Genomic DNA, 24,977 nt, shown 5'->3' with positions numbered 1-24,977 from the left:
ATTCTCCTTTATTGTTGAACAACAAAAGGACAAAAGTCATCAGGGTCGGTGACAGGACACAATCGGTTGATGAATTTCAGTATCCAACAGAAGTAAAATTTCATGTAGAAACATTTATTAACTAGTGATAAGTCAGCTCTGGGTGTGGATATCTATGGACCGAAGTCTTTGAGACAGGTTCAAAACCAGATCCCGTCAGTCTTGTAGCCAGAAAGCACTGATGTTCAAGGATGAATCTCAAGGGTGTTGGAATGGGAGCCTTTTCCTCCCGATAAGGCAGATGGGACACTTTAAGTGACATCTGCTACTGTATATTTAATCTAAGTCATACTATCAAAAATAAGCAAAGACCCACGGACCTTTGGGTGAAGGGTATTAGTTTGACTATTACAGAAACTGGTGCCAGCATAAAACTAGGAAATAGAACCTTCGCCCTGCCTTTCAATCTTGCTGGCATCCCAGACGATAAGAGAAGTGAAGGAGGCCTGGCGATAGTTCTCTGGGCTGTGAGCATTTTTATGAGTTGATACATTTTTAAGCTTATCTCCAAGAATAAAAACAGTCACTTTTCTTGTAGGGACTTTTTTTTAACGTCAAGTAAATGTGACAGAGCATAAAGGTTTGTTAAATATGAGTGTTGAGGGGACCTAGATATTTATTATTCTCTGTGTTTTCTCTGTTGGAAGCATTCCATAATAAAAAAAAATGATAAAAGAATCCAAACAGCAAGGAAAACACCAAAACACACGTCTTGGGGGTTTTAAAAATGGAGGCTTAATTTGCCTCTGCAATGGTTAAAAACACAAGACCTCTGATTTCAAATTAGTTTGTGAATATTTTTCAAAGAACACCCGATTTCAAAATATAGATTACTTAGGTGTTAAATTTGGTGACGCTTTAGCAAACAGTAATGTAAATCAACTCCCAGGAAACCGGAAAGCCCTCCTATGTCAACATAGTGCTGACAATTCATCATATTTAACAAGGTGTGTTGGAAATAGCTAAGTACTGACCTCCCCAGGACAAATGATCCTCTTGGGACGAGGGGCCTCTTGCTGTAACTGATATACTGCCAAAAAAAAAAAAAAAAGATAATTACAATTAGAAAACTACAACACATACCAAAATGTCTTCAAATAGTTCCACCTAAGTATATCTCAAGAACTGCAAATATTTCAAACAAAAAAATAAAACAAAAAGGATACAGGCACATTTTTAGACTGAATAAAGTTAGATCATTTATATGGAAATGAGTTACCATGGATGTAAACTGGCAAAATTGATTTTTTTATTCTTTTACAAGGCCAATTTAGTTTCATAATTGTTACTGGCATTGTTCATTTTATGGCTTTCTTGGAAGGTAGGAGTAAAATTCTTCTATTTTAAGAATGGAATTCTACTTTTGAGTATCTAAGCAGTAAGATCACATAATAGGATTCCTGATTTTCCATGATGTCTCCTGACACATCGGGGAAGGACTGGCATTAGCAGAGGAGTGTTATTCTCTGAAATGTCACAGATATGTACAAAGACACCACTGATTCTGTGAGTGGGTAAAACCCCAAGTCCTTTCTCTTTTCATGAGCGCCATTCTTGGCCCACCCATCACCAGGGATTCTCATCTACATGACTAATTCCCACCCATTGTCATTTCTCTTTCTTGGGTCCCTCAATATCTTAAGAAATAGTAACCCTCTTATATCTTGCTTCAAAGACAGCCTTTCAGGCTTGGGTGTGGAGGAAAGCAGGTTTGTATATAAAAATAAAATTTGTCAGCCTATTATCCATGATTTTTCTGATTACAATGAGTGATTTTCTGCTGTTCAGCTAGTCCGGTTATTTTTCTTGGAAGGAAACTATCCCAGGTGCCCGGGCGGCTCAGTTAGTTAAGTATTAGACCCTTGATTTCGACTCGGGTCATGATGTCGTGGCTCATTAGATCAAGTCCTGCATCGTCCTCTGCACCGACAGCTCAGAGACTGTTTGGGATATTCTCTCTCTCTCTCTGCCCTTCCCCGACTTGTGCGCTCTCTCTTGCTCTCTCTCTCTCTCTCTAAAATAAACAAACATTAAAAAAAAAGACAAAAGAAAAAAAGACAGAAACTACCCTCTGCAGGTACCTGTGAGCTCTACCTCTTTGAAAGCCAAGCTGAGAATCTTGCAAAAGGAAGAATTAATTTTAGACCATATAAATGTATGAAAAGTTACAATTCAGTCACATAAACTATTTCTAGAAAATGTAGTAAGATAAGCAAAAATTTCTGATCTATTCTTAGGTCTAAAAATAAAAAAAGAAATTTTAACTGAGATGCAGATGGTCATGTGGAAACAGCGATGGAGATGATGGGATGTATTCTGTAATTATGGCTTCTCAATGCCTGCAGCTCAACATGGTTATTTTCTTACCTAATTAAGTGTAGACTGCCCAGCTTTTGCACAAAGAAGGAACTATCTAACCCTCGTATAGACGTTTTAACGTGCCACGCTGCCAAGCTGAGTTGCCCAGGCTAATGATAATGCCTGTGTCACTTAAGGACAACTGTACCCATGTATGGCAGATAGAGACAGAGAAGGCCTCTCGTCAAAGAGAAAACACGAGGAAGAATTGGCCAAAGATACACAAATAATTGTGGACGTTCCACTGACCATCCCAGTAATGCCCATGCTCTCCTTAAATCATGGGAGAGGCTGCGTGGAATCCTTTATACCTCTTGAATCACCCCCAATACCTACTACCCGGTTTCCAACAGTGCTGCTATTAATGAGTGTAACGGGACCCAAAAGGGCCAGTTCCTAAAATCACGGAGTGATAGACCCAAGGGGAATTGCAGAAGCTCCATCCAGAGAAGCCTAACCCCTCCTCTCTTCTCATTGCCAATGCCTCTTGAAGCCAACAGTTATACGTGGCAGTACGGCTGGCTGCCCACCATTTTTAATGCCTCGTTTGGAGGTGACAAAGGAAGTATACATGTTGTAAGACAGGAGCATTTGTTGCTAAGTGTGCCTTTGTAATTCATATCAGCAAATATTTGAACATCTGCTATAGGCCATATACCACAGTCACCATTATATGGAGGCTTTTATGATAAATGGAGAGAAAGGGAGAAGGGAAGGGAACCAGCATATCGAGTGCCTATCATGTGCCAGGGACAATATTTTATTGAATCTTCAGGAGAAATCAGAAAAAAGAATGCTGCATTATTATCATTCTTATTTTTAAGATAAGGGAACAAGCACAGGACAGTTAAATATTTGCCCTGGGGCATCGGGCTATCCTTTTGAGTCCAGAGCCCTGCTTGTTTTTCTATGCCTCAGGGCCTTTGCACTTGCTATACTTTCCACCTGGCTTGCTCTTTCCCAAGGTACCCAAATGGCACCCTCTCTCCCTTCTCTTGAGTTTTAAAGATTTAAACTCCATCTTTAAAAAAAATTTTTTTTTTAAATGTTTATTTATTTTTGAGAGAGAGAGAGAGACAGGGTGTGAGCAGCGGAGGGGTAGAGAGAGGAGGAGACACAGAATCCGAAGCAGGCTCCAGGCTCCAAGCTGTCAGCACAGAGCCCAACGTGGGGTTCGAACTCACGTACCGCGAGATCATGACCTGAGCCGAAGCTGGACGCTTAACTGAGCCACCCAGGCGCCCCCTCATAAAGCTAAATCTTAAAGGTCACGCTAAGGAGCATGGATGTTCTTCTGTCTGAAAGCGGGGTGACGGCTACATTTTTTGAGCAGGGAGAGGACATGATCTGGTCTGTTTCAGCATAATAAGGATAAGACTATCCAGAAGATACAAGTTGCCAAATTAGGGACACCTACTATGTGCCAGACACCTTATCTACATCTTCCCATTTAATCTTCCCAACAAACTTCCAAGGTAACTAGTACCCTTACTGAGAAAGTAGTGGAGATGCCAAGCTTTGAAGAAGCCCCAGGTCACACAGAGAATATGACGACATTGAGATTTAAAGCCCGATTTCCAGATCCCAAGGTTTGGGATTTTTCAGCCTCGCCAGTAGTTCCCTAAAGCAGGAGGTGGAGAGGGCCTGAGCACTGGCAATGCTCACTGACATTCTGGGGAAAAGCCCCCCCAGTTTGCTTTTCTTTTTTTTCTTTTTTTTTTTATTTAAAAAAAAATTTTTTTTAACGTTTATTTATTTTTGAGACAGAGAGAGACACAGCATGAACGGGGGAGGGGCAGAGAGACAGGGAAACACAGAATCGGAAGCAGGCTCCAGGCTCTGAGCCATCAGCCCAGAGCCCTACGCGGGGCTCGAACTCGCGGACCGCGAGATCGTGACCTGAGCTGAAGTCGGACGCTTAACCGACTGAGCCACCCAGGCGCCCCTGTTTTTCTTTTATAAAAGCTCTTTGGAGACTCTAATACCCAGCCATGAGTGGGGCCACTGCCCTTTGCCTCACTGAAAGGAGGATCAGAGGAGGTTGCCTTGGAGGCAGGGAATCCAGAGAGAACAGTATTTTAGTCCCACGTAAAGGAGATCGTGAAAATGTGCATTAAGACAACCCTCTGGTGGGAAGTCAGACAGGAAGGTAAATGGATTGCAGAGGAGAACTGACAGCGCTTAATGATACACTGAATGGAGGGAAGGACCTTGAAACCATGAGAGATTGAGATGCCATTAACACTCACAGAGGACACAGGTGAAGGAACATTCCAGACAGGGTAAAGTCGGTCGCTGTGCCCTCTAAGGACCCTTTGAGGTTTAGTAAAGAGCAATGCGATCGTTCACCAATCTCAAAACCAGGAGCAGTCTGAGCCAGGGGCGACTTTGAGGGAGTCCCTGCAAAACCCTCAATCCAGGAACACCGGGTCTTTTTCCTGGTCCCCGGGCAGCACACATCACTGACCGATCGCTGTTTCTCAGTGAGCAGGTCTCAGGAACCGATCTGTTCGGTGCTGTTCCAAGCAACAAAAGTTGGCAAATAGGCACAGAAGCCTGTTTCCCATCTGGATAATGTGTCTCTATAAAGATAATGAGATGACGACCAACAGCAATGGTAGCCCTATAAAAAAATGGGCCCTAAATCCTATCTTAGCTTCGAGCAGGGGTTTCAGGCACTCGTTTTCAAGGTTAGCTACAACCAAACAACCATCCGTGAAGAAGAAAAAAAACCTCTGAGGCATATTTAGTACAAACTGGAACATGTCACATCGTCTGAAAGTGTCACTTCTTGGATCTTTTTTGTTGTTGTTCAACAAACACATTTCACAAGCAAAACACGATAACGTATGTCACTTCTTGGGTGGTTCTGTGGGCTAGGAGGTGATACGATGGAACTTGCTGCTATAGCAATGTTCCAAATATGTTCTAGGCACTCCCCGGCCCTCGGCACTCTACAGGACCTCAGAGAATTCTTTGCACTGGAGCCAGCTGTTCGGCAGGGGGCATGGCCACTGGGGTCCATGGAGGTGGAGAAGAGGAGTCCTTGCTTCCCAAGCAACGTGAAGCACATCGAGAAATCCAGGACTCACTGAAAGAATGTTTTACTTTTTCTTCAATAAGAAAAGCGGGTTCATTCTCTAACAGTAATCACCCCACTTGTTGGGGATGCCACGGGAAGGCCTGTGGCCTGGGTGACACTGAAGCCCTGTCCACACCCATTGGCTCCTTACAGACCCTGCAGGAATGGCCTCTTAACAGCTTCTTCTTTATTGAGAGGGCATGAAGACCCAGGAGGCCAAGCCAGCCATTTGCTTGTGACATTGAGCCAGGGCCACCCTGCTCACCGCCCATGTCCTTCCCATTCTTCATGGGAAAAACTCATGGGTGCGAGTGAGAAAACAGCAGGTGTTTTAGAGGTCGTCTTGGCTTAACCTCACCTCCAACCTGCCTCACTGGCAGAATGTCCAGACTTAATGTGGACCGAGCTCTTTTCTTGTCTAATGGCACAGTGAGAGACCCCGGGGATGAGGCTATGTAGCCTCATGATGAAAGGGTCTCAGGTGTAAGTGTGAAAAAGAAAAAAACGACGGGGTATGATAAATTGCAGATTTCCCCCACCAACTCTTCTGATTCAGAAATCTGGGGGTTAGGGCTGAGGATCTGTTATTCTAAATATTCTCCCCAGGCAATTTCGATGCAGGGGGTGAGGGGGTCAGGGTTTTGAGGTTCTCAACTCCTCTTTAGGAAAACAGGCACAAGCTGTGACTGCTCGACCTACCGCCCAGGAGGGTCTCCTGGGAGAGCTGTCAGCACCAGAATCTGCTGTCTAATTGGCACTTGGCCTCTTAGAAAAGAAAGTCTCTCAGAGTATACTCAGGGAGATGGACTTGTGAACTTGTCTGCTTAGGGCATACAGTTCATGTGGCTCCGGCTTAAAGTTTAGAACATGGCTTCATTGTTATTTTTTTAAGTGCACTTAAAGATAGCTTTTTTTTTTTTTTTTTTACGAAAATGGAAATCAACGCTTTCTTGATGACTTCGTCAATGCTTTGTTTTGGGGTCTGATCGTGAATATCAAGGACTAGCTGCAGATACATGATACTTTGGGACAAGATTATTCTTGTCCCAAGACAAGCCCAGTTAAGTGGTAGCATTAGGTTCCGAGAAAGGGAGGGGAGCGGAGAATTCAGGTAGTTAAGGAAAATCATGTGACATCACGGTTCTGACTCAAGACCCAGGCTGATCGATTCCGCTGGCCTCACAACTCGAAGCACAGTGTTTGGCTTAATGCAAAGACTTAATATGTATTGGCTGAATGAGTGATACATGAATGAATGCACAATCTACTTTAAATAAAAATATGGAGGGAGCTGATTTCTAAGGTTCCTATTCCTCTAAATTTCTAAACCAGACATTTGTGGTTGCCTTCCCCACATCCATTTCCATCTTCTCCATTCTAACAGTCCTCCAAATTTTCCAGTTATGTGGATTACAGAGGGTTGGTCCCTGACTGGTTCAGGTCAGCAGCATATTCAACTCTTTGACCGTAATGATGGAGTTGAGAATGGGTAACGCAGGTCGGTCAGGGCTGAGACTCGGTCCTAAGTCTTTGCTAAAGGTATCCGGAAAGTAAACTGTCTGCCTGCTGCTCTTGAATAAGGGAGGTAGTCCTGATGCTGTTGGTAGCTATCTGGGATCACAAAGGGAGAGCCTCCTAATAGTGATGCCCAACCTGAAAAGCAGAGCCAAGAAACGAAGAGATACACAACTGCATATGTCGTTTGAGCTGCTGGAATAAGTCCCTGGACCTTTTGCTTAAGTCATTGAATGTGATGGAGTGGAATATTCTGTTACCTCCATCCAAGAGCATCGCAATTAGCATTAAAACTTAGAAATCGGGGCACCTGGGTGGCTCAGTCGGTTGAGCATCTGACTTCGGCTCAGGTCATGATCTCGTGGTTTGTGAGTTCGAGCCCCACATTGGGCTCTGGGCTGACAGCTCAGAGCCTGGAGCCTGCTCCGGAGTCTGTGTCTCCCTCTCCCTCTGCCCCTCCCCCGCTTGCGCGCTGTCTCTCTCCTCAAAAATAAATAAACATTTAAAAAAGAAACTTAGAAATCACTTTTTAAAGTGTGTTATTATCAGGTAAGCTAATTTTCTTTTAGGCATAATGTCATAATGGGGACTAATGCCTCATGATAAGAATCTGATACCAAATAAGTCAAAATTAATGTCCCATAATCATCAATAAAAGATAAGACATACCTATATACTTCTACACCAATTAAAAATCACGTTTTTAGAACCACGTCTTATAACATGGCAAAAATGTACTGCCTTCAGTAAATAGAGGAGCAACTTAAAAGTACCAAAAGTCACTAGAGTTAAAAAAAAAAAAAAAAGTGTGCGTGATGGGAAAATGTGAATTCCATAAATGCTATGCTAATGAGCTTGACATCAATACCTAAAATTATCTTTCAAAGGGCTGTTTGTGAACATTTCACAGAAAAGGCCTCGGTGGTTCCTCAGGTTCAAAATGGATTTAACAATAGGTTATTTAAAACCAAGCAAATTTCATGCTCTGGAATTTTTTGGACTTTCAGATCAGGAAAATGCTACAGGTTTAGCATATTTGAATTTTTTTTTAAGTAGACTCCAGGCCCAGCATGGAGTCCAATGCGGGGCTTGAACTCATGACCCTGAGATCAAGATCTGAACAGAGATCAAGACCCAGACACTTAACCAACGGAGTCATCCGGCCGCCCCTGGCATATGTGGATTTTAAAAAGGATCTCGTGAAGCCCTGCAAGGCCTTAAGATTCCTTTTCCGATTCATCCTTGAAGACTCATATACAAATTTAACCCCTCCTATACAGTCTTCTCTAATCTCAGGCCGTGGAAGAGGAGGATACTATGACTGAAGCCATTTGCATTTTAAGTTAATCGCTTTATATCTTCTCCCTTACAAGACCACACATTGGAGAAAAGTAGGGGTCACAAGGTAGTCATTTTTGATTCCTAAACCTTGTTCTCTGACACGCAAAAGGTCTTGCCTGCATGTCTGCTGAAAGACCGTATGAGTGGATAGTAGTCTTGGGAATAAGATAGAGTAGCATGAGCTTGGGGATAATACGGTCGGTGAGCTTAGGAGTGGCCCAGTACCCAAACTCAAATAATTTATGGGTCCAGGACAGCCAAAAGAGTTCTTGCTGAGTGATGCTCTGGATAGATTCAGGCAGTGTGGTTCTGATGATGTCGACGGCACATCTGGTGGCATTACTCCCCTCAGTTTTAGAGTTACACATCACTAGAGGCCCTCAAATAGAGCCGGGATGACTATCGGTTGGGCGTAATAAAGAGCAATTTCATATATGCCATTAGGTCTGTATTAAACGGCCTCAGCTATCCCTTCTGTGTCGAAAGTTGTATGATTTCAGAGCAAATGAAAAAAAAAAAAAAAGCACGACTTTGGTGAGACCCCCAAACCAGACTCAAAACCGACACACTAGGGTGAAATTGATAGTGTAAACATATCATTAGCAACGTGTTTTCCACCTTCCTTAGGACTCAGAAGCACTTTTAAGAGATATATTGGGTGGCCCAAGGCCTCTTAGCAAAAGGCGAAATGAATTTGAGCCAATGCCATCGTTTTGCTCCCGTAAAGCTCTCTGCGGTGACATTCGCTCAACAAATATTTATCGGCTAGTTAATGTATGCCAGGCTGTGTGCAAAGCGGTGTGCAAAGCACAGTAAGTCATGGAACACCCAGCGCCTCTCACTACAGATATTTTGTTGATTTACTGTCAGAGTTCTTCACACTCCATTAGGAAACAAACAAACAAAAACATCCAATTACTAAGTCATTAGCGCTGCCTTTTAAAATAGAAGATCAGAGTGCAGAACATTAGACTGGAAGGGCCCTTGGAGACCCGGCACAGCCCCTTTATTTCACAGATGGAAGAACAGACTCATGTAATAAAGAATGAGGTGCCTCTATATATGCTGACATGGAAAGATAAAAACAAGGTATTTGTGAAGTGAAACAAGCAAGCTGAAGGACACCAAGTACAGCATAAGCGCCATTTTTCTCAAAAGGGAACAACAGCAAAAATGTCTTAACGTTAGCCGTGTGTATTTGGAACACTTGGAAGGATACGGTTTCCAAAACTGACCGAGGTCAGCTCCTGGGAAGCAGGAAAGAGACACGGAATCCGGGGTGGGGCTGGCTTGTCAATTAGGAAAAAATTCACGCTCAACCTTGTGTATTTTGTTATGTTTGTCTCTTACGCAGCTGTGTATTGCTTCTGTAACAGAGAGAGAGAGATACAGGCATGTGCGTATATGCGTGTGTGCATGTATACTTAGGTAGAACATTTTGAGTGGAAGGAAAACAATCGTGAAAACTTGCAGGCTGGGGTCAGACTTGCTTCTGGGTTCCACCCTGAATGCCAGTCCGATGTGCTCAGAGATGGAGAACATATGCTAAGTTACTGAACCTCCCTGAGCTGTGGTTTCCTTGCATGTGAAACAGGATAATAATGGCAGCCATCGCTTAGGGCTGTGGTGAGAATGTGAGAGTTCAGGCACACAGCTGGCACAGTGGCCAGCACAGGGAAGCTCTCACGGGTGGTAGAAACAATGGTGGCATCGATAACGACGATAATAATTATTCTTATGATTGCTGTGCAGAATCAGAGCCCGAACAAGGACATGTGTCCCCAGGCTGTCGGCACGGTGGGTTTCCAACCGAGCACATGCCTCCCCTCGCTTGCTGGAGAATCACTTAGGCAGATGATACTAAGGAAAGAGAAAATAAGAAAATGAACTCGATGTGATGACAACTGCCTGCCTTCATGAAGGGAACTGAACTGTTGACTGATGACCAGATATGACCTCTGTTTCAAAGGCATCACCTGTAGTGCCCAAACAGTTCTTTGCCATCTGTTAATATTTTTTGCGGTAAATGTCATATGATACTACAACTATAGGATGATCAGTGAAGAATGTACTTCATGGAAGTCAACACATTCATCCTTGTTGAGCAAGTCTGCAAAAAGGGAAAGGAAAGGGGCTCAGTCGGTTGGGCGTCCGACTTCGGCTCAGGTCATGATCTCGTGGTCCATGAGGTCAAGCCCCGCATCGGGATCTGTGCTGACAGCTCAGAGCCTGAAGCCTGTTTCAGATGCTGTGTCTCCCTCTCTCTTTCTCTCTCTCTCTCTGCCTCTCCCCAACTCATGCTCTGTCTCTGAGAAATGAATAAACCTTAAAAAAAAATGTGAAAAAAAAAAAAAAAAAAGGAAAGGAAAGCCCAACCCAAAAGGTGGGGAGTCAGAATGTATATCTCTTTTTTTCTAAGCATTCCTGAAGTAGGTCACAGGCAGCCTGCTCTTGAGGGTCCTGGCCACGGGAGAGGGCTGTGCAGTTCACCGTGACTTCTTCCTTAGCGGAAAAAGCAAGATTTGGGTTTTCAGTGCTGTAATGCGGGACGGCTTGTGTTCATTAAATCAAAGGCAAGAATTGTTCAAAAGGCAGGCCTACTGAAGACATCTGAAGAGATTCTCATTTCAAATACTCACAGTACGATTTCCATATTGGAGGCTGGTATTCTTCAGCATCTAGAATAAAAAGGGAAAAAAAAATCAATCTGTCAGCCTGAACGTCAAACTGTCAACATGTGTCTCCTTCGGAGGAACAACAGTCTGTCAGCAGTACTTGCATTCTGGTCCCAGGGGGCCCTCTCTGCTCATTTATGGGACAGTTCCAGCCATGAGGGAGGAAATGTACATGGCAACCCTTGTGGACCCAACAGCACTCTCTTTAGATCACTTACCATGACAGAAATCAATTGCTTAACCATTTTCATAGAGCCCAGTAAATCAAAAAAGATTTTTAAAGCAATTAACTTGATTGTACCCTCCAGTAATCCTTTCAAAGAGTATTTACTTAACTTGGCATAATAAACATATAATTTATCTCACAGTTTCCCATCAGACCTTTAGCCCATTTGTTAAGACTTGAGGGCAAGACGTAAAGGGGCAAGTATGTAATATTAAATCTGGGAAGTTGTGCAACTCAACCAACTGAACTCCTAAAATGACTGGGTCTGACAGCAGAGACACTGATGATTCAATTGGAATCGCATTATCTCCTTGAATTTATTCCAGTGTGTGACTTAGGAAATTTCTAGAACACCTCTCAGCAATCAGAAGTGTCAGCGTGAAAGAGTTACAATAAAATGGAGAGGATGAAATTGTTATTCATCAATCTAGAAAACAGACAATGGGAGAAAAATCTGCTTGTTCAGTCGATTCAACAATCCCAGTGCTGACAGCTGAATTTATAATTGTGATGGAGTTATTACAGCCTTCCTGAGCATGTAGCTAAGGCCTTGGTTAAACATTGGTAACTTAAGCAGCCAGAGGGGAGAATCCTTTCCCTCAAATCACAGAACACTGAGCTGGAGGGAACATTAAGAGTCCTCGAATTCGGCACCTTTTACGAGGAAAGTGTTCTTGTCATCCTGCACCCCCAAGGTATCACACAGCCATCCTCCCACTGCCCTTGTCCTTATGCTACTGTCACAAACGAGTTTCATGCCAAGGACCAGAAATTCTCTAACCTCATGCGTGGAGATAGTTTGAGAATTTTTCCTGAGAAACAAATACGCTATTTATATAAAAACTAACTCAAGAGTGGTGAACTTCCCCAAATCCTACTTAATTACAGTTGTGTAGCTTAAATTAAATTCTTTCACAATTAATGTCTTGCTCTCTGGGGCCCACCTGATCACAGAGGCAACTAAATGCCTCTGAATGTAGTTTTCATTCACATAAATCTGTATCCTTAGGCCCACATTGCCAGGAACCTATGAATAATCAGCCACGTAAGTGCACACACAAATACAGTGCATTAATAACGGTTTGTGTTCTTATTCAAACTTAGTTTGCCGATAAAAGTGACATTCTTAATAGTTTTGCCAAAGTAGAACAATATCTTAGAATAGTGAGCTTTTAACCCAAACAAGCCACTAATTTCACTCTATATATGACAGAAACCAATTTTAACGAATTAAATTGTATTAAATTAATTCAATTTAATTAAGTTTCCATGAATTAAATTGTAAGGGGTATTTGTTTATAAAAAGCACCCAAATAAAATAAATCAAGTTGCTGAGTTTACAATAAAACAGAAACATCCATACAATGCCACCTCACCAGAAAAGCCAGGTCCTGTACGTTAAAATGTTGAGGGCATTTTCAAAAATATTTTTCAAAGATACACACACACACACACACACACACACACACACGAGATTGTATAAAGAGCGTTGAATCCTCACCACTAGATCACCAGAGTGACCAGATCGCATAGAAATGTAAATCTCCGAGATGTCATCTACAACAAAGCTCTGACGTCTTACTCTTCTGGATGAGATTTGTTCTCTGAGGCGAGAGCACAATCCCCAGACCAAGAAGTGGTCAAGAATGTTCAGTGCCTAGAGTGCCAGTCTTTGCCTATTAAGGGAAGGTCCCCAAAGAGAAGGAATCTCCTTTACGCAGGTTTTAAGGATAGCTCAGATGCTCTCCTTGGGTCTCCTACGGTCTTCTTGACTGAAGTCAAAAGCTTAGGCTCAAGGATCCCTCCCTGTCCATCACAATCTGGCTGTTTCGTGAAAAACCCAGAATTTTGTTTCATCTGAAACACTGACTCCCAACTTGATAACTTTCGCTGAGGCTGCCCTGCCTGCTACAGAAACAGTCTACCCCTTGCCAGTTGTTCGCGTTAGCGGTATTATGGAGAAGTGAAGAAGGCCCCCTACAGAGACCAGAGATCATAATACGCCCCTGCTGGACATTCTGCAGTGTCTTCCTTCTGCATTTGGAATAAGAGATACAAACCTCTTGCTGTGGCCTTCAAGGTCTTGGGTCATCTGGTGCCTGTTCACCTCTTTGACATCTCTGCAGACATTTTGCCCTTCTACGCTCCCCCAGAAAGGCTAACTTTCTCTCTGTTCCCAGAGCAAGCCATGCTCTTCTGAGCCCCCAGCCACTGCGCTTGTGGATGGTCCACATAAAATGCTTTCCGATACATCTTTGCATGGCTGACTTCCTCCATTATGTAGGGCTTGGCTCACAGGTCACCTCCCGGGGGCCTCCCCTGACAATCTTGTGTAAAGTAACCTACCCCTAGCTCTCGGCACTCTCCTTCATCACATCTATTGCCCCCTGAAATTATTTATCAATTTGTTGGCTTGTTATTACTGAGCTCATCCCACGAATAGCCCAACTCCATATAAGCAGGAACTTCATTCACTGGTGCATCTCCAGGCCTGAGAAGGGTGCCTGGCATGTAACACATATGCAAAAAGCCTGTGTGACGTACGAGAAGCCTCAAGGTTCAGATTTTACCTCCCACAACGACTGGCTGAATAACTTGAATCGGGTTACTTCAATTCTTTAAGCCTCCCAATACTCATCGCTGTAAAAGAGAAGTCAAAGTGCCTACCTCATAACCTATCTCTTAGGGTCACTGTGGGAACTGAATGAGACCCCCCCCCCCCATCTCGAGTTCTTGGGACAGCGCCTGGCAAATAGCAAGTTCTTGATGTAGGTCCACTGATGTTGTCATTGTTACACTGCCCTGTCCCGGTTCTTCCCAGGCTGTCTTCTGTCCCTTGACCCCAGCCATGGCCATCTCTAGTCTTGCCCCTGGATCTGGAGCCTGTAATTAAGTTCCAGTGCTGTTGTCATGGAAGGTTTTTCTTTCCCATTAAAGAATTCAAAGTGAGAGGCCATTTGTCATGCTTCGGTGGAACAACTATAATTACCTTGGTCTTAGAGACATGTTTCAGAAACCACTAAAGCACACTGTTAGGAAACCTTGGTTAAGAGACAAGGCACAAAATATTTTTAATACGTTGAAACAAATCTTTAGTGGCCTCCAACGCTGCTCCACCAACTTGCACATTCGCCCCAGTTTCAAACAATATTTCTCAAAGCTCTACTTTACTCTGGGATAGCCTGACACTTTTTTTTTTTTTTTTTCAAACCGGGAATAGGTTTTCTAGGTCATTTAGTTCACCCTCCTCATTTGCCAGATGAGGAAAATGAAACGCAGAATGATTAAGTGGCTTTCTCAAGGTCATACAAGGAGTGGAGGCCAAGGTGGGATGAGAGCAGGAAACTCTGTCTTCCAGGCTTCGAACTCATCAGTCATCCTTGCCAGGCAGCCCACCCTCATTTGCATGTATTGAGTCCAGAAAAAAAAACATGCCGTGCATCAGGTTTGCTACTTCAATTCTTGTGAATCTGGAAAGATGTAATAAAGCAGGGAAAAGGAAAAAAATAGCCATGTGAAGGACTGACATCAAGCCAAAGGGCGGGCAGTATTTCATCTGTGTACCTGACCCCATCGAAGAGTTACAGTGCAGGAGGTGGAAGGTCCTGGAAGTACTGACAACATAAAGCCTAAGGCTTTGGGAAAGTGTATTACTTTGTGAAACATTTTCGAGACATGGGCATGATGCAGAAGGAAGGGAGAGGAATTAGAAGACAAGAAGCTTCATGTTTAAGGAAAAAAAAAAAAAACTATCGCTGAATCCAAAAGACAGGTGTATGCTTTTGGAAAAGAACAATGAATTTATAAGGGTCAAAGAGACGTAGGAAATATACTGCTTAAAATACTGACTAATAGGTATCCCAACTCCTGGACCCAGCAATTCTATCCGTGGGGATTTAGCCTGGGGAAGTAAATGAGCACACATACAAAGATGAATATATGAACGAGGTTTTCATTGCTGTTTTGTGTACAACAGTGGATCCAAAAGCCCAGAAAGAAGGAAGTGGTTAGGTAAATTATCATATAACATAGCCATGGAAAATAACAGTGTGGGTCAGAGCTTTGTGGTCCAGAGCACGGCCTCTGCAGCTAGAGGTAGTCTAGGTTCCAGACCTAGTTCTGTCATTTATTATAGCTATATGACCTTAGGCAATTTACCTCATCTCTCTGTGCCTCAGCTGTTTTATCTATAAAATGGGAGTAATCATGCTACCCAACATATAGCATGTTGTGAGGCTAATAGGTATGAAACACTTAATCTAGCGCCTGGCATGGAGTAAATTCTATGCTTGCTATTATTTTCTTTCCTTAATGACGTAGACAAATATTTATGCTACGTGAAGTATTAAATCAGGTTATAAAATAATTTATTAAATTTAATCCCATTTTTAGAAAAGATTTATATACATAGAAGTTATCTATAAGGCTATAGAACCAATTATTAAATAGTCGCTATACCTGAGAGTGAAAATTTAGGCAATTTCTGTTTTTCTCTTCATTTGCTCACCTGCATTTTCTAATTTTCTGTTCATGTTGCTTGTATAAAAATTTAAATTAATAAGAAATAAATTCATGGGAGTGCTTAATGGTTTCTCTCTTCTTTTTAAGATTTTATTTTTAAGTAATCTCTATACCCAACATGGGGCTTGAACTCATAACCCTGAGATCAAGAGTTGCATGCTTCACCGACTGAGCCAGCCAGGCGCACCCTGGTGGTTTCTCTTTTTTAACATGCTGTCTAAATAAATCACCACCCTGAACACAAAGTATAAGTAAAAAGACCCAATTCTTAATATAATTCTTAATAAAATTCTTACAATTACACAGGTAGCATGCACAGTTTTAGTCCAGGAAGAGCAAAGAGTGAGGGCAAAAGAAACAAGACAAGAGCTTCTGTAGCAAAAGGCTGTGCCCAATCCCCTTGGCCCTCTGTTAAAAATTGTGTGAAATAAAGATTAATGAGCAATTCTAAGCAGGCCAGGAAACAGGTATCTCCTCTCATTAAAGAAGGGGCAGGGCAGAGGGAGAGAAAAAAGATATAGATGCTTAGAAAATGATCAAAATCTTACAAAAATAGGTAACAAGACCACTCAAAGGAAATCATCTGTAGAGAATCCAAACATAGTAAACAAAAAGCAAAGCAAAGCAAAGCAAAGCAAAGCAAAGCAAAGCTGGTTAAAGGGGCCTGGAGGTGCACGTTAAAACTTGGAAGTGATCAAGAAAACTTATGTCCTCAAGTAACTAAAGCTTTGAAGAGTAGCACCGCCATTCTGAGCTTTGGGGGAAGGAGGAAGAATCCCTGTGTCGGCACGTGGAAAGGTCTACTATGTCTGAGACCCAGGGCGAGGACAACAGGGGCAATAGAGAGCCCTTGTCATAAAAAGACACCTCTCTAGACCAAGAGCATCACAAAAATAATTTAAGATCACTACTGTTTCTACTAAACTTAAAAGGAATACACACTTGTGAAAAACAGAAAAGTTCCAACAAATAAAAAATGTGTGTCTTAGAAAGCCTCCTACTCAGAAAAAGTACCCTTAATCCACTGATGTGACTCTGCCTAGATTTTGTCCTGTAAGTGGCTAGAATAAAAATTTATAAAAATGGTCTCTTATCCTATCTACTGTTCTGCAATTTGCTTTTGACCTTAATGATATTCCTTAGGCATTTTTCCATGTCAGCACACAGAGATCTGTAAGGTCCTAATTTTTTGAACTGTGGCTTGGTCTTCCGTTCCATGAGCATACCCAAATGCATTTAATTCATTAATGTAACAGTTTCCAACTGATGACTATTTAGGCTATTTTCAATTTTCTGTTACTATAAACAAAGGTGCAATGATACATATGTTAAATGCTGGCTGAAGGATCTGCATATGTTTTGTCTGAAAAGCTGTTAAAATGGGGGGCGCCTGGGTGGCTCAGTCGGTTAAGCCACCGACTTCAGCTCAGGTCATGATCTTGCCGTTTCCAAGTTTGAGTCCCGCGTCGGGCTCTCTGCTGACAGCTCAGGGCCTGGAGCCAGTTTCAGATTCTGTGGCTCCCTCTCTCTCTCCGCCCCTTCCCCACTCATGCTCTGTCTTTCTCTCTCAAAAATAAATAAACGTTAAAAAAAAAAAAACTTAAAAAAAAAGCTGTTAAAATGGGCTTCAGAAGGTGGAACTCTCAACAGTGTATGGAAAAATGTCTCTGTCCCCACACCTTCACCAACACTAGCTATTGTCAACATAGGTTTTCATTTTGTGCATTCAAGACTCAATTAGAAAACACAGAGATAAGCCTAAATATGCATTGGCAGGGAAGCAAACAGAAGCACAGAATGATCCTGGGCATGAACCTGTGGAAACATATGGCCACGGAGTAAGGTAGAAACGCGCTAATCCCATTCATGTTGGTGGCGGTGGCTGGAAGGCTCTACTCTTCCAGGCATTTTCAGCTCCAGAAATACATTCACTTGATGGAATCACCTGAGGAGCAAGTGTAAAGGAATCTGGGGACTGATTAATGAAGAAAAATTAGAGAACGCCAGGTGCTACACTCGAGTAAGTGACAACTAAAGAGGAAATACCTGTAAACATCAAGGAGAGCCAGATTCCTTTGGTCGGCTCAGTGGTATATGACTAGATCAACAGAGAAACACATGCGGGGCCTTTGGAAAATGCGAGCAGTGAAAGATTCACCAATTTAGAGAATGATCTACCAAGAAAGCTGGAGATGACCCATCCTTAAGGATACCTCAACCAAAGCTGCATAAATTATTGCAGCTTGGCGGGGGGGTGGGGGTGGGGGGTCATTTGGAGACGGGGGGGGGGGGGGGGTGAAAGGATCGGCCCCTCCTTCTGCCATCCCCTGTCCCAGAAGGGCCAGGTCTCTGCTGTCACTTTTGATTTATTAATGCACACATTTGCAAATGGGCTGCAGTCGGTGACTTTTTTTTTTTTTCCCAGGGAAGTTGGGTGGAAAACGGGTTTTTCAATCAGACATGGGATGGCCTTGCAATGAGATCACAGTTGCAAATCTGTTGGGTGATTAGCTTAATGGGCCCAGAATGGGTGGGATTCAAATGAAACTGAACAATGACAGGAGGAGTACTATGTCACGTTTGTGCACTTGCTGCAATACGCCCTTGACACACACCCTATGCCCAAGCTCGGGTCTTCAGAAGTTATGTGCAAGCCAGAGTGTGCAGCCTGTGGCTCGTCAGGCATTCCAGCCAAATGGTGCCATCCCTGGGCTGCACAATGACCTAGAGATCGTCCTAACTGCTACAACACATTGAGATGTGAAGGCTGCTACAGAGATTTCTTGTTGTCACACTGGCTAGGGAATACAAAAATGTGTTCTAATGCCTGCCATCTATACAGGTTCCCTGCATCCCCCTGAGAAATCAGGCAGCCTTGTATCCTCTTTGAAAACTGCTGCTTGGGTAAAGAATGGAGGCCTGGGTGCATCTCACAGTGGATCATACGTCAGGGATTTTTGTAGCTGATTTAGTCCTCCTTGCAGAGAATAATTAATAAGACAAATTCCAGAAACTAACAGAAAGTAATAAGTTAGTAAGACAAATTCCAGAAACTTGGCTGGGCCCCAAGGACACGACTAAGCTGAGATTTTTCTGAAGACGATGAAGCTACGAAGCGCCTTGGGCTGGAGTCTGTGGTCACTAGAGGGCACTGGGGCCACACGGAGCTTCTGTTCTGGGCACTTATTCTGTATACAGAGGCGTGATGAGATTCTTTCATTCAACAGGTATTTAGTGAACACATACAATGAGCCAGGCCGTGGGGACACCTCAGTGAACAAGGCAAGTAGGCTTACAAAGCTCTGTATGATCTGGCCCCTGGCCACCTCTCCCTGGTCGTCCCCTCTTGCTCACTATACCTCAGCCACTCTGGCCTTTCTTTCGATCCTTGAGTCCATCAAGATCATTGCAGTCTTAAAGATCTCACACTGTCTCTTCCTTCTGATTTCCCCATGGTTGGCCTCATTATCATCTGGATCTCAGCTTAAATGTTCTGGCTCTTCAGCGATGTCTTCCTGGACCATCTTATCTAATGCTGTCTCTCAGATAGTCTCTCATTCCTTGCGGTCTTTTCACCATCTGAATTATTTTTCCTGAGTGCTTATATATTTCTTTGTTTAGACAGTGCTGTGAGAGCAAGAGCCTCACATATCTTGTTCTCTGATGCCTGGATCACCATTAGCCTATTGAGTACCTTTTGTGAATTAGAAAAAGGCACCCGTTTCAATCTGGCTTGGCAATGGCTTGGCAATCAGATAGCACCTTTGTGTGAGGAAGATGCTTGCTCTGGGAGGCAGAGCCCCCGTGCCAGAGCACATGGTGAGGGGAGTCCAGGCTGAGTTCAGCCACAACTCATCCCTTGGCAGGCACAGACAGTATAACAGGAATGGCCCCCAATGTTGTATCCCAGGATATACAGATGCTTAATATAGAGTGGGTAAGTGAAAGACAGACATTGTTCCCTGACTCAAACCTTGCATTCTGTCAAGGGATACAACAAATAAAGAGGCAGTTGATGTATAGGAGGAGTGTCCATGGCAGAATTTCCCAATCTTGGGAAGGCTGAGTGGGGGTAGGCATTTCCCATGCCTTGGCCAGTTACCTCTGGCCTTGAGCAGTCCTGTCCAGGGCTCCTTCAAGAGTAGTCCCAGGGGACTAGAATCTACCATCAAGGCTTACAGCCTCCAAAGACTAAAGGAAGCATAACTAACTTCTGGTACAACGGCACATTAAGCCTAGTCAAAGAGATGTTCTATCACCTAGACATCTACTACAGTAGCCAAAGGCAAGGAGTGCCTTTTTGGACAAATGGGCTCATGGAGTATGACTCACAGACCAAGGTAGGGCCTGACAGGACCAGAGGCAAGGCAGATCATGGCATTGACAGCTAGAAGTGGTTCAGCCTGCTGGCCAAATATATAGACTATGGCGTGTGTGTGCACGTGCGTGTGCATGTTTCAGAGTAGCTAGGAATTAGAGAGATAAGTAGGCACCAGATAATTAAAGGCTTTTAAAACCATGCTAAGGGCTTACTTTTGCTCCGGAGGGAAGGGGAAATACAAGCAGGGAAGACACAGCATCCATTTTGCACTTTAAGAAGATCACTCCAGTTGCAGTGTGAAACAGGACTGGTGGAAGAGAAGATGATAGGGAGAGAAGATAAGGGGGGGGGGAGTCATGGAGCTAGGCAGTAAGTGGGGCAGGTGACATTGGTGGTCTCAACTTGAATGGTGGCAGTGGAGATGAAGAAAATGGGGTGGATTCAAAAGGCATCAAAAAGGTAGAGAATCCACAGGACTTGGTGATGAACTGGATGTGGACAGAGAAGGAAAGGAGAGAAAATCACGCTGGGGTTGGGCAGAAGAAGACAAATGGTTTTGGTGTAAGTGACTGGATGGATAGTGATGCCATTCACAGAAATAGGGCGGGCGGGAGAAGAAGCAGGTTTGGCAGATGGCGATGCATTTGGCTTTTCCCTGTTGGAAAGAGACACCCATAGGACAGCCAAGTAAACATATCTAGGAGGCTTGGAGTTCAGAAGAGAGAACTGGGCTGGGGATCTAGAAATGGAAACCACAACATGCAGATGGCCGCTAAAGTGGACGACATGACGTTGGATGAGCATTCAGAGGGAGGAAAGAAGGCATTTGATGGAAGCCCCAAGGAGCACCAACAGTTAAAGCATGAGAGTGAAAGGGGCATGACAGAGACCAGAGAGATAGGGAGAAACCACAAGATGGGCTGACATCAAAGGCAAGGCCAGAAACAATTAGAAAGGGAGAAGTGGCCAATAGTATCAGGAGCTGTTTGAGCAAGATAAGCTTGAGGACCCATTGCTTCAGGAACAAGGGGGGGGGTGGTTTGATGACCTTGCAGTAGAGTGTGGGTAGGTGAGAGGGAGTAAGTGAGATGAAGGGTGAAGGAAAGAAGATAAATAGAACTTGTGAGTGTGCATACCTCTTCTGGGTGGTATGGCAGTGATATGGAGGTGAACATCTCTTTCCAGTAAGGGGTGTGTGTGTGTGTGGGCGGGGGGGGGGGGGAGTGACGAGGGTCAAGGGAAGTAAAAGACACAGGAGCTGTAATTTGGATATCATTGTCATTACCTCCTGCCGAACTGCTTGCCTCATCCCAACTCTCCCTTCTCTCTCGGGGCCCTCTCCCTACTTCCTCGCCCTATGTTTCTACAAAAATGCTGTTTCCTCCCAGCATGATGGAGCTGCTTTCCTGGTGGATAATTTCCTCCTTTATCATTCCTCCTCTGCTATTTCTTTAGAGACAACCCCCACACCCACGACCTCCATTCAGCCTAGAGGCCTGTCTCTCCTCCTCTGGCCCCCGCCCTGACATTCTCCCTTCCAGCATCTGCCTGCCTCTTTACAAATTCTTTTCATCAGAGGAATGTCTTCTTGGCTTTCCTCCAGAAGCCCTTTTGGGCATTCATTTATTCATCCAACAAATATTTACCTACAGCTTATAGCCTAGTTGGCACAAAATACCGTACTAGACACTGGGGTGGATATAAAGGCAAGATGCAGGAGCTAACCACAAGGAATCAGTTAGGAAATGAAATAAAGACATCGTTCATTCATTCTGCAAACTGCCTGCCTGCCTGCTGGGCACGCAGCTCCTGGCCACATGTGCAGGTAACCATAGCGCAAGGCAGAAAAGTGGCATGTTACATAGCAAGATTAGACCAAAAAGTGTTGTTGGAACGGACAAGAAAAAGAGATTATTACACTCGGTTATTTCTTGACAATTATTCTTTTATTCCTCTCCTTCCTGAAGAAGGCTTCTTCCATAGAGAAGACAAGTTAGCTCTACTGCCGGCCAGCTCTACTCCTACCATTCAGAAGAGCCACTTTGTTCTCCTCTTGCAATAATATCTTTCTTTGAGTTCACTGTGGGCGTTTGCGTCTCTTCAGATATCTAATGGTTGTGGGGCAGCGACAGACTAAATGCTCATGAAAGCTTCTCATAAATCATGGTCTTGGCAATGCTGCTACTGGGTAGGAAAGAAAGATTTCTTGGCCATCCCATATTTGGAGTCAAATAGAGGGAGTCCTAGTGCAGGGACAGAAGAAGGAGAGAGGTCTCCTACCAAACCTGGAAAGGAATCTTTAAGCGCCTGGTACATTCCAGATTCTGAGGTGGGTCCCTTATATACGTTATCTCTAATTTTTACAATTTTCTTAAGTCATCTCTCCACACACTCCCCATCCATCCACCCACCCACCCATCTAGCCATCCATCCCTTGAGCAAATACGAATGTACCAGGCACTGTGTTGTATGATAAAGATCCAGCCGTGAGCAAGACAAGCCCAGTCCCCGCTTTCCGGATGCCTTCAGTCCAGCAAGGAAGGCAAACATCAAACAACTAATTGAAATAAACTATGGAAATGTTGTAATACAGAAAATCTGGAAACTCTGTTTCCTGGGTGATTTGTAGCTGCTCCCCGACCCCTTCCCAGACTGGCCTTAGTTCTCTCAACTAAGACAGAGGTTGCTCTAGAAAGTCCTATGAAAGCTCTCCTGGTAGACATTTCCAGGACTCCTTAAATTCTCAGTCATGAAGCATCTGCAATCTCTCCACTCCTGGCTTCTCTGATCAGAGCTGTTCGGTTGACCTAGAGGGTCAAAAGCAGCATGCTGATGCCAACAGTTCTGATGACCATATCCTTCCTGCCCTGAGGGAACAAGAGGACCCTTGACATGCTATGGAATAACCTTAGCATTGGTTATCCCTTGCCTTGGAGAAGTGGCGAAGATTAGTCTAAAGGAGTATATATATACTGTATGCCCCAATATACTATGTCAGTGGGGGAGGCTCCTTCTCCAATCCTAGCCTGTGAAGGACCCTCAGTAAGTGAATTCCTGGCCTCTACCTGAGCCTGTATCGTGTCCTGGGGAGCCAGAAGCGATCTGTCTCTTGGTTTTTACGCCAGCCCTTGGGAGCACGACCCTGGCGGTGGATAGCTGCCTTCCTGGAGGTCTAGCTCCGCAGTACCTGGGCACAGGTGAGCCTGCTTAATGCTGGGGTTCAGTGGTTAGCAGGTCCGCTAGCTAACAACCCTTTCATCTGCCCTTAGCAATAAAGGTGACACTGTAGCCCATGCCTACTTTATTTTCATTTCTGCTTACTTAGAATAGGCCTGCTAAATATTGGGCCTTAAGCAACCTGCAGAAGGCAGCCTCCATTTTCCTAATGAGAAGATACCCCCCCCAAAGTTTCTGAATATTTAAACGTGTAGAGATATCAATAAAGTTATCAGGAAGCTACTCATAACATTTAATTATTAAATCAGGCATACATGCATATTTAAAATCGGGTATACAATAATCCACAAATTTAGAGACACCACCTTCGTCAATTCGCATTTTACGGAATGTCTATTTAAATTCTCTGTGTGTATCTTTGGCACTTTTTGACATCTTTTTCCCCAAAGCACATCATACTGTTTTTTCTTTAGCCTTTTCAGAGCAAAAACTGCAGAAGTCCATGTACGATGTGGCCCTGGACATCTCAGTCCCTTCCATGCGTTCGCATGACATGAGAGCAACTAGCTGGCTTTTCATTCATCCTGCAGGTGGCCATGCTGCTTTTTAAAGTGACCTTTAGGGGCACCTGGGTGGCTCAGTAGGTTAAGCGGCCAACTTCGGCTCAGGTCATGATCTCGCGGTCCGTGAGTTCGAGCCCCGCATGGGGCTCTGTGCTGACAGCTCAGAGCCTGGAGGCCGTTTCAGATTCTGTGTCTCCCTCTCTCTCTGCCCCTCCCCTGCTTGCACTCTATCTCCCTCTCAAAAATAAATAAACATTAAAAAAATTTAAAAGGTCTGTGTATGGGAAAATACGAAGGTGCTAAACGGAATGAGGTGACAGACATGGAAAGCTAAGATGTCACATTTAAAAGCGAAGTACAGCCAGCACAGTATTTGCACAGCACAAAACAGCTTTGGAAAACTGCTGGAGGTTGAGGTTGGTCTGTCCGAGGAAGAAAGCTGGGCACTGAGGGTCGGGAGAGGCAGGGAGATTTGGTTTTCACTGTATACCCCTTTATATCACCGGGATTACAAAGACAAAGACAAATCTTTTAAAAGGTTTATGTACAGTTACATTTAAGATTTGTAATTGTGACTATATCTGGGTTAAATTCCTTAGCCTCCTTTTTAAAAAGGATTTCATTGGGGCGCCTGGGTGGCTCAGTCGGTTAAGCAGCCGACTTCGACTCAGGTCATGATCTCTCGGTCCGTGAGTTCGAGCCCCGCGTCGGGCTCTGTGCTGACAGCTCAGAACCTGGAGCCTGTTTCAGATTCTGTGTCTCCCTCTCTCTGACCCTCCCCCGTTCATGCTCTGTCTCTCTCTGTCTCAAAAATAAATAAACGTTAAAAAAAATAAAAAAATAAAATAAAAAGGATTTCATTAAGTGACCTCTACAAGGGGTAAAACTATCATTGATTATGGTAATTCCAGGTCTATTGTGTCTTTTCCAGAAAGTAGTTGGGCGTTCAAAATAAACTAATTGAGAGAGAAACCCTACAGTATGAGAGATTTGGTATAAAATAAAATTTAAGATGACACCCTCCTTTCTGAAAGGTAATTTTGGGGATATATCATCAATACAGATGAAAATATTCTAATCTCTATTGACAGGTTTCCTTTACGTCATGTTCTTGGGCGTTTCCTGTGCAATCTTACTTCACATTCATAACAACCTTATA

At 43.7% G+C, this 24,977-nt stretch overlaps 1 protein-coding gene across 1 annotated transcript in view; it reads right to left on the bottom strand.

Annotated features, from left to right (window-relative positions):
- CHN2 (chimerin 2) overlaps positions 1-24,977 on the bottom strand; it is a 298,969-nt gene that overhangs the window by 134,661 nt on the left and 139,331 nt on the right. Inside the window, exons 2-3 of the mRNA XM_042969082.1 lie at positions 10,975-11,013; positions 1,014-1,069 (exon numbers count right to left, since the gene is read on the bottom strand). Coding sequence (XP_042825016.1) covers positions 1,014-1,069; positions 10,975-11,013 — 95 coding nt within the window. The remainder of the gene's footprint in view (positions 1-1,013; positions 1,070-10,974; positions 11,014-24,977) is intronic.

Source organism: Panthera tigris, chromosome A2, assembly GCF_018350195.1.
Source record: "Panthera tigris isolate Pti1 chromosome A2, P.tigris_Pti1_mat1.1, whole genome shotgun sequence".
NCBI lineage: Eukaryota > Metazoa > Chordata > Mammalia > Carnivora > Felidae > Panthera > Panthera tigris.
The sequence above is the reverse complement of the archived record's forward strand: the minus strand, read 5'-3'. Positions and strand labels throughout refer to the sequence as shown.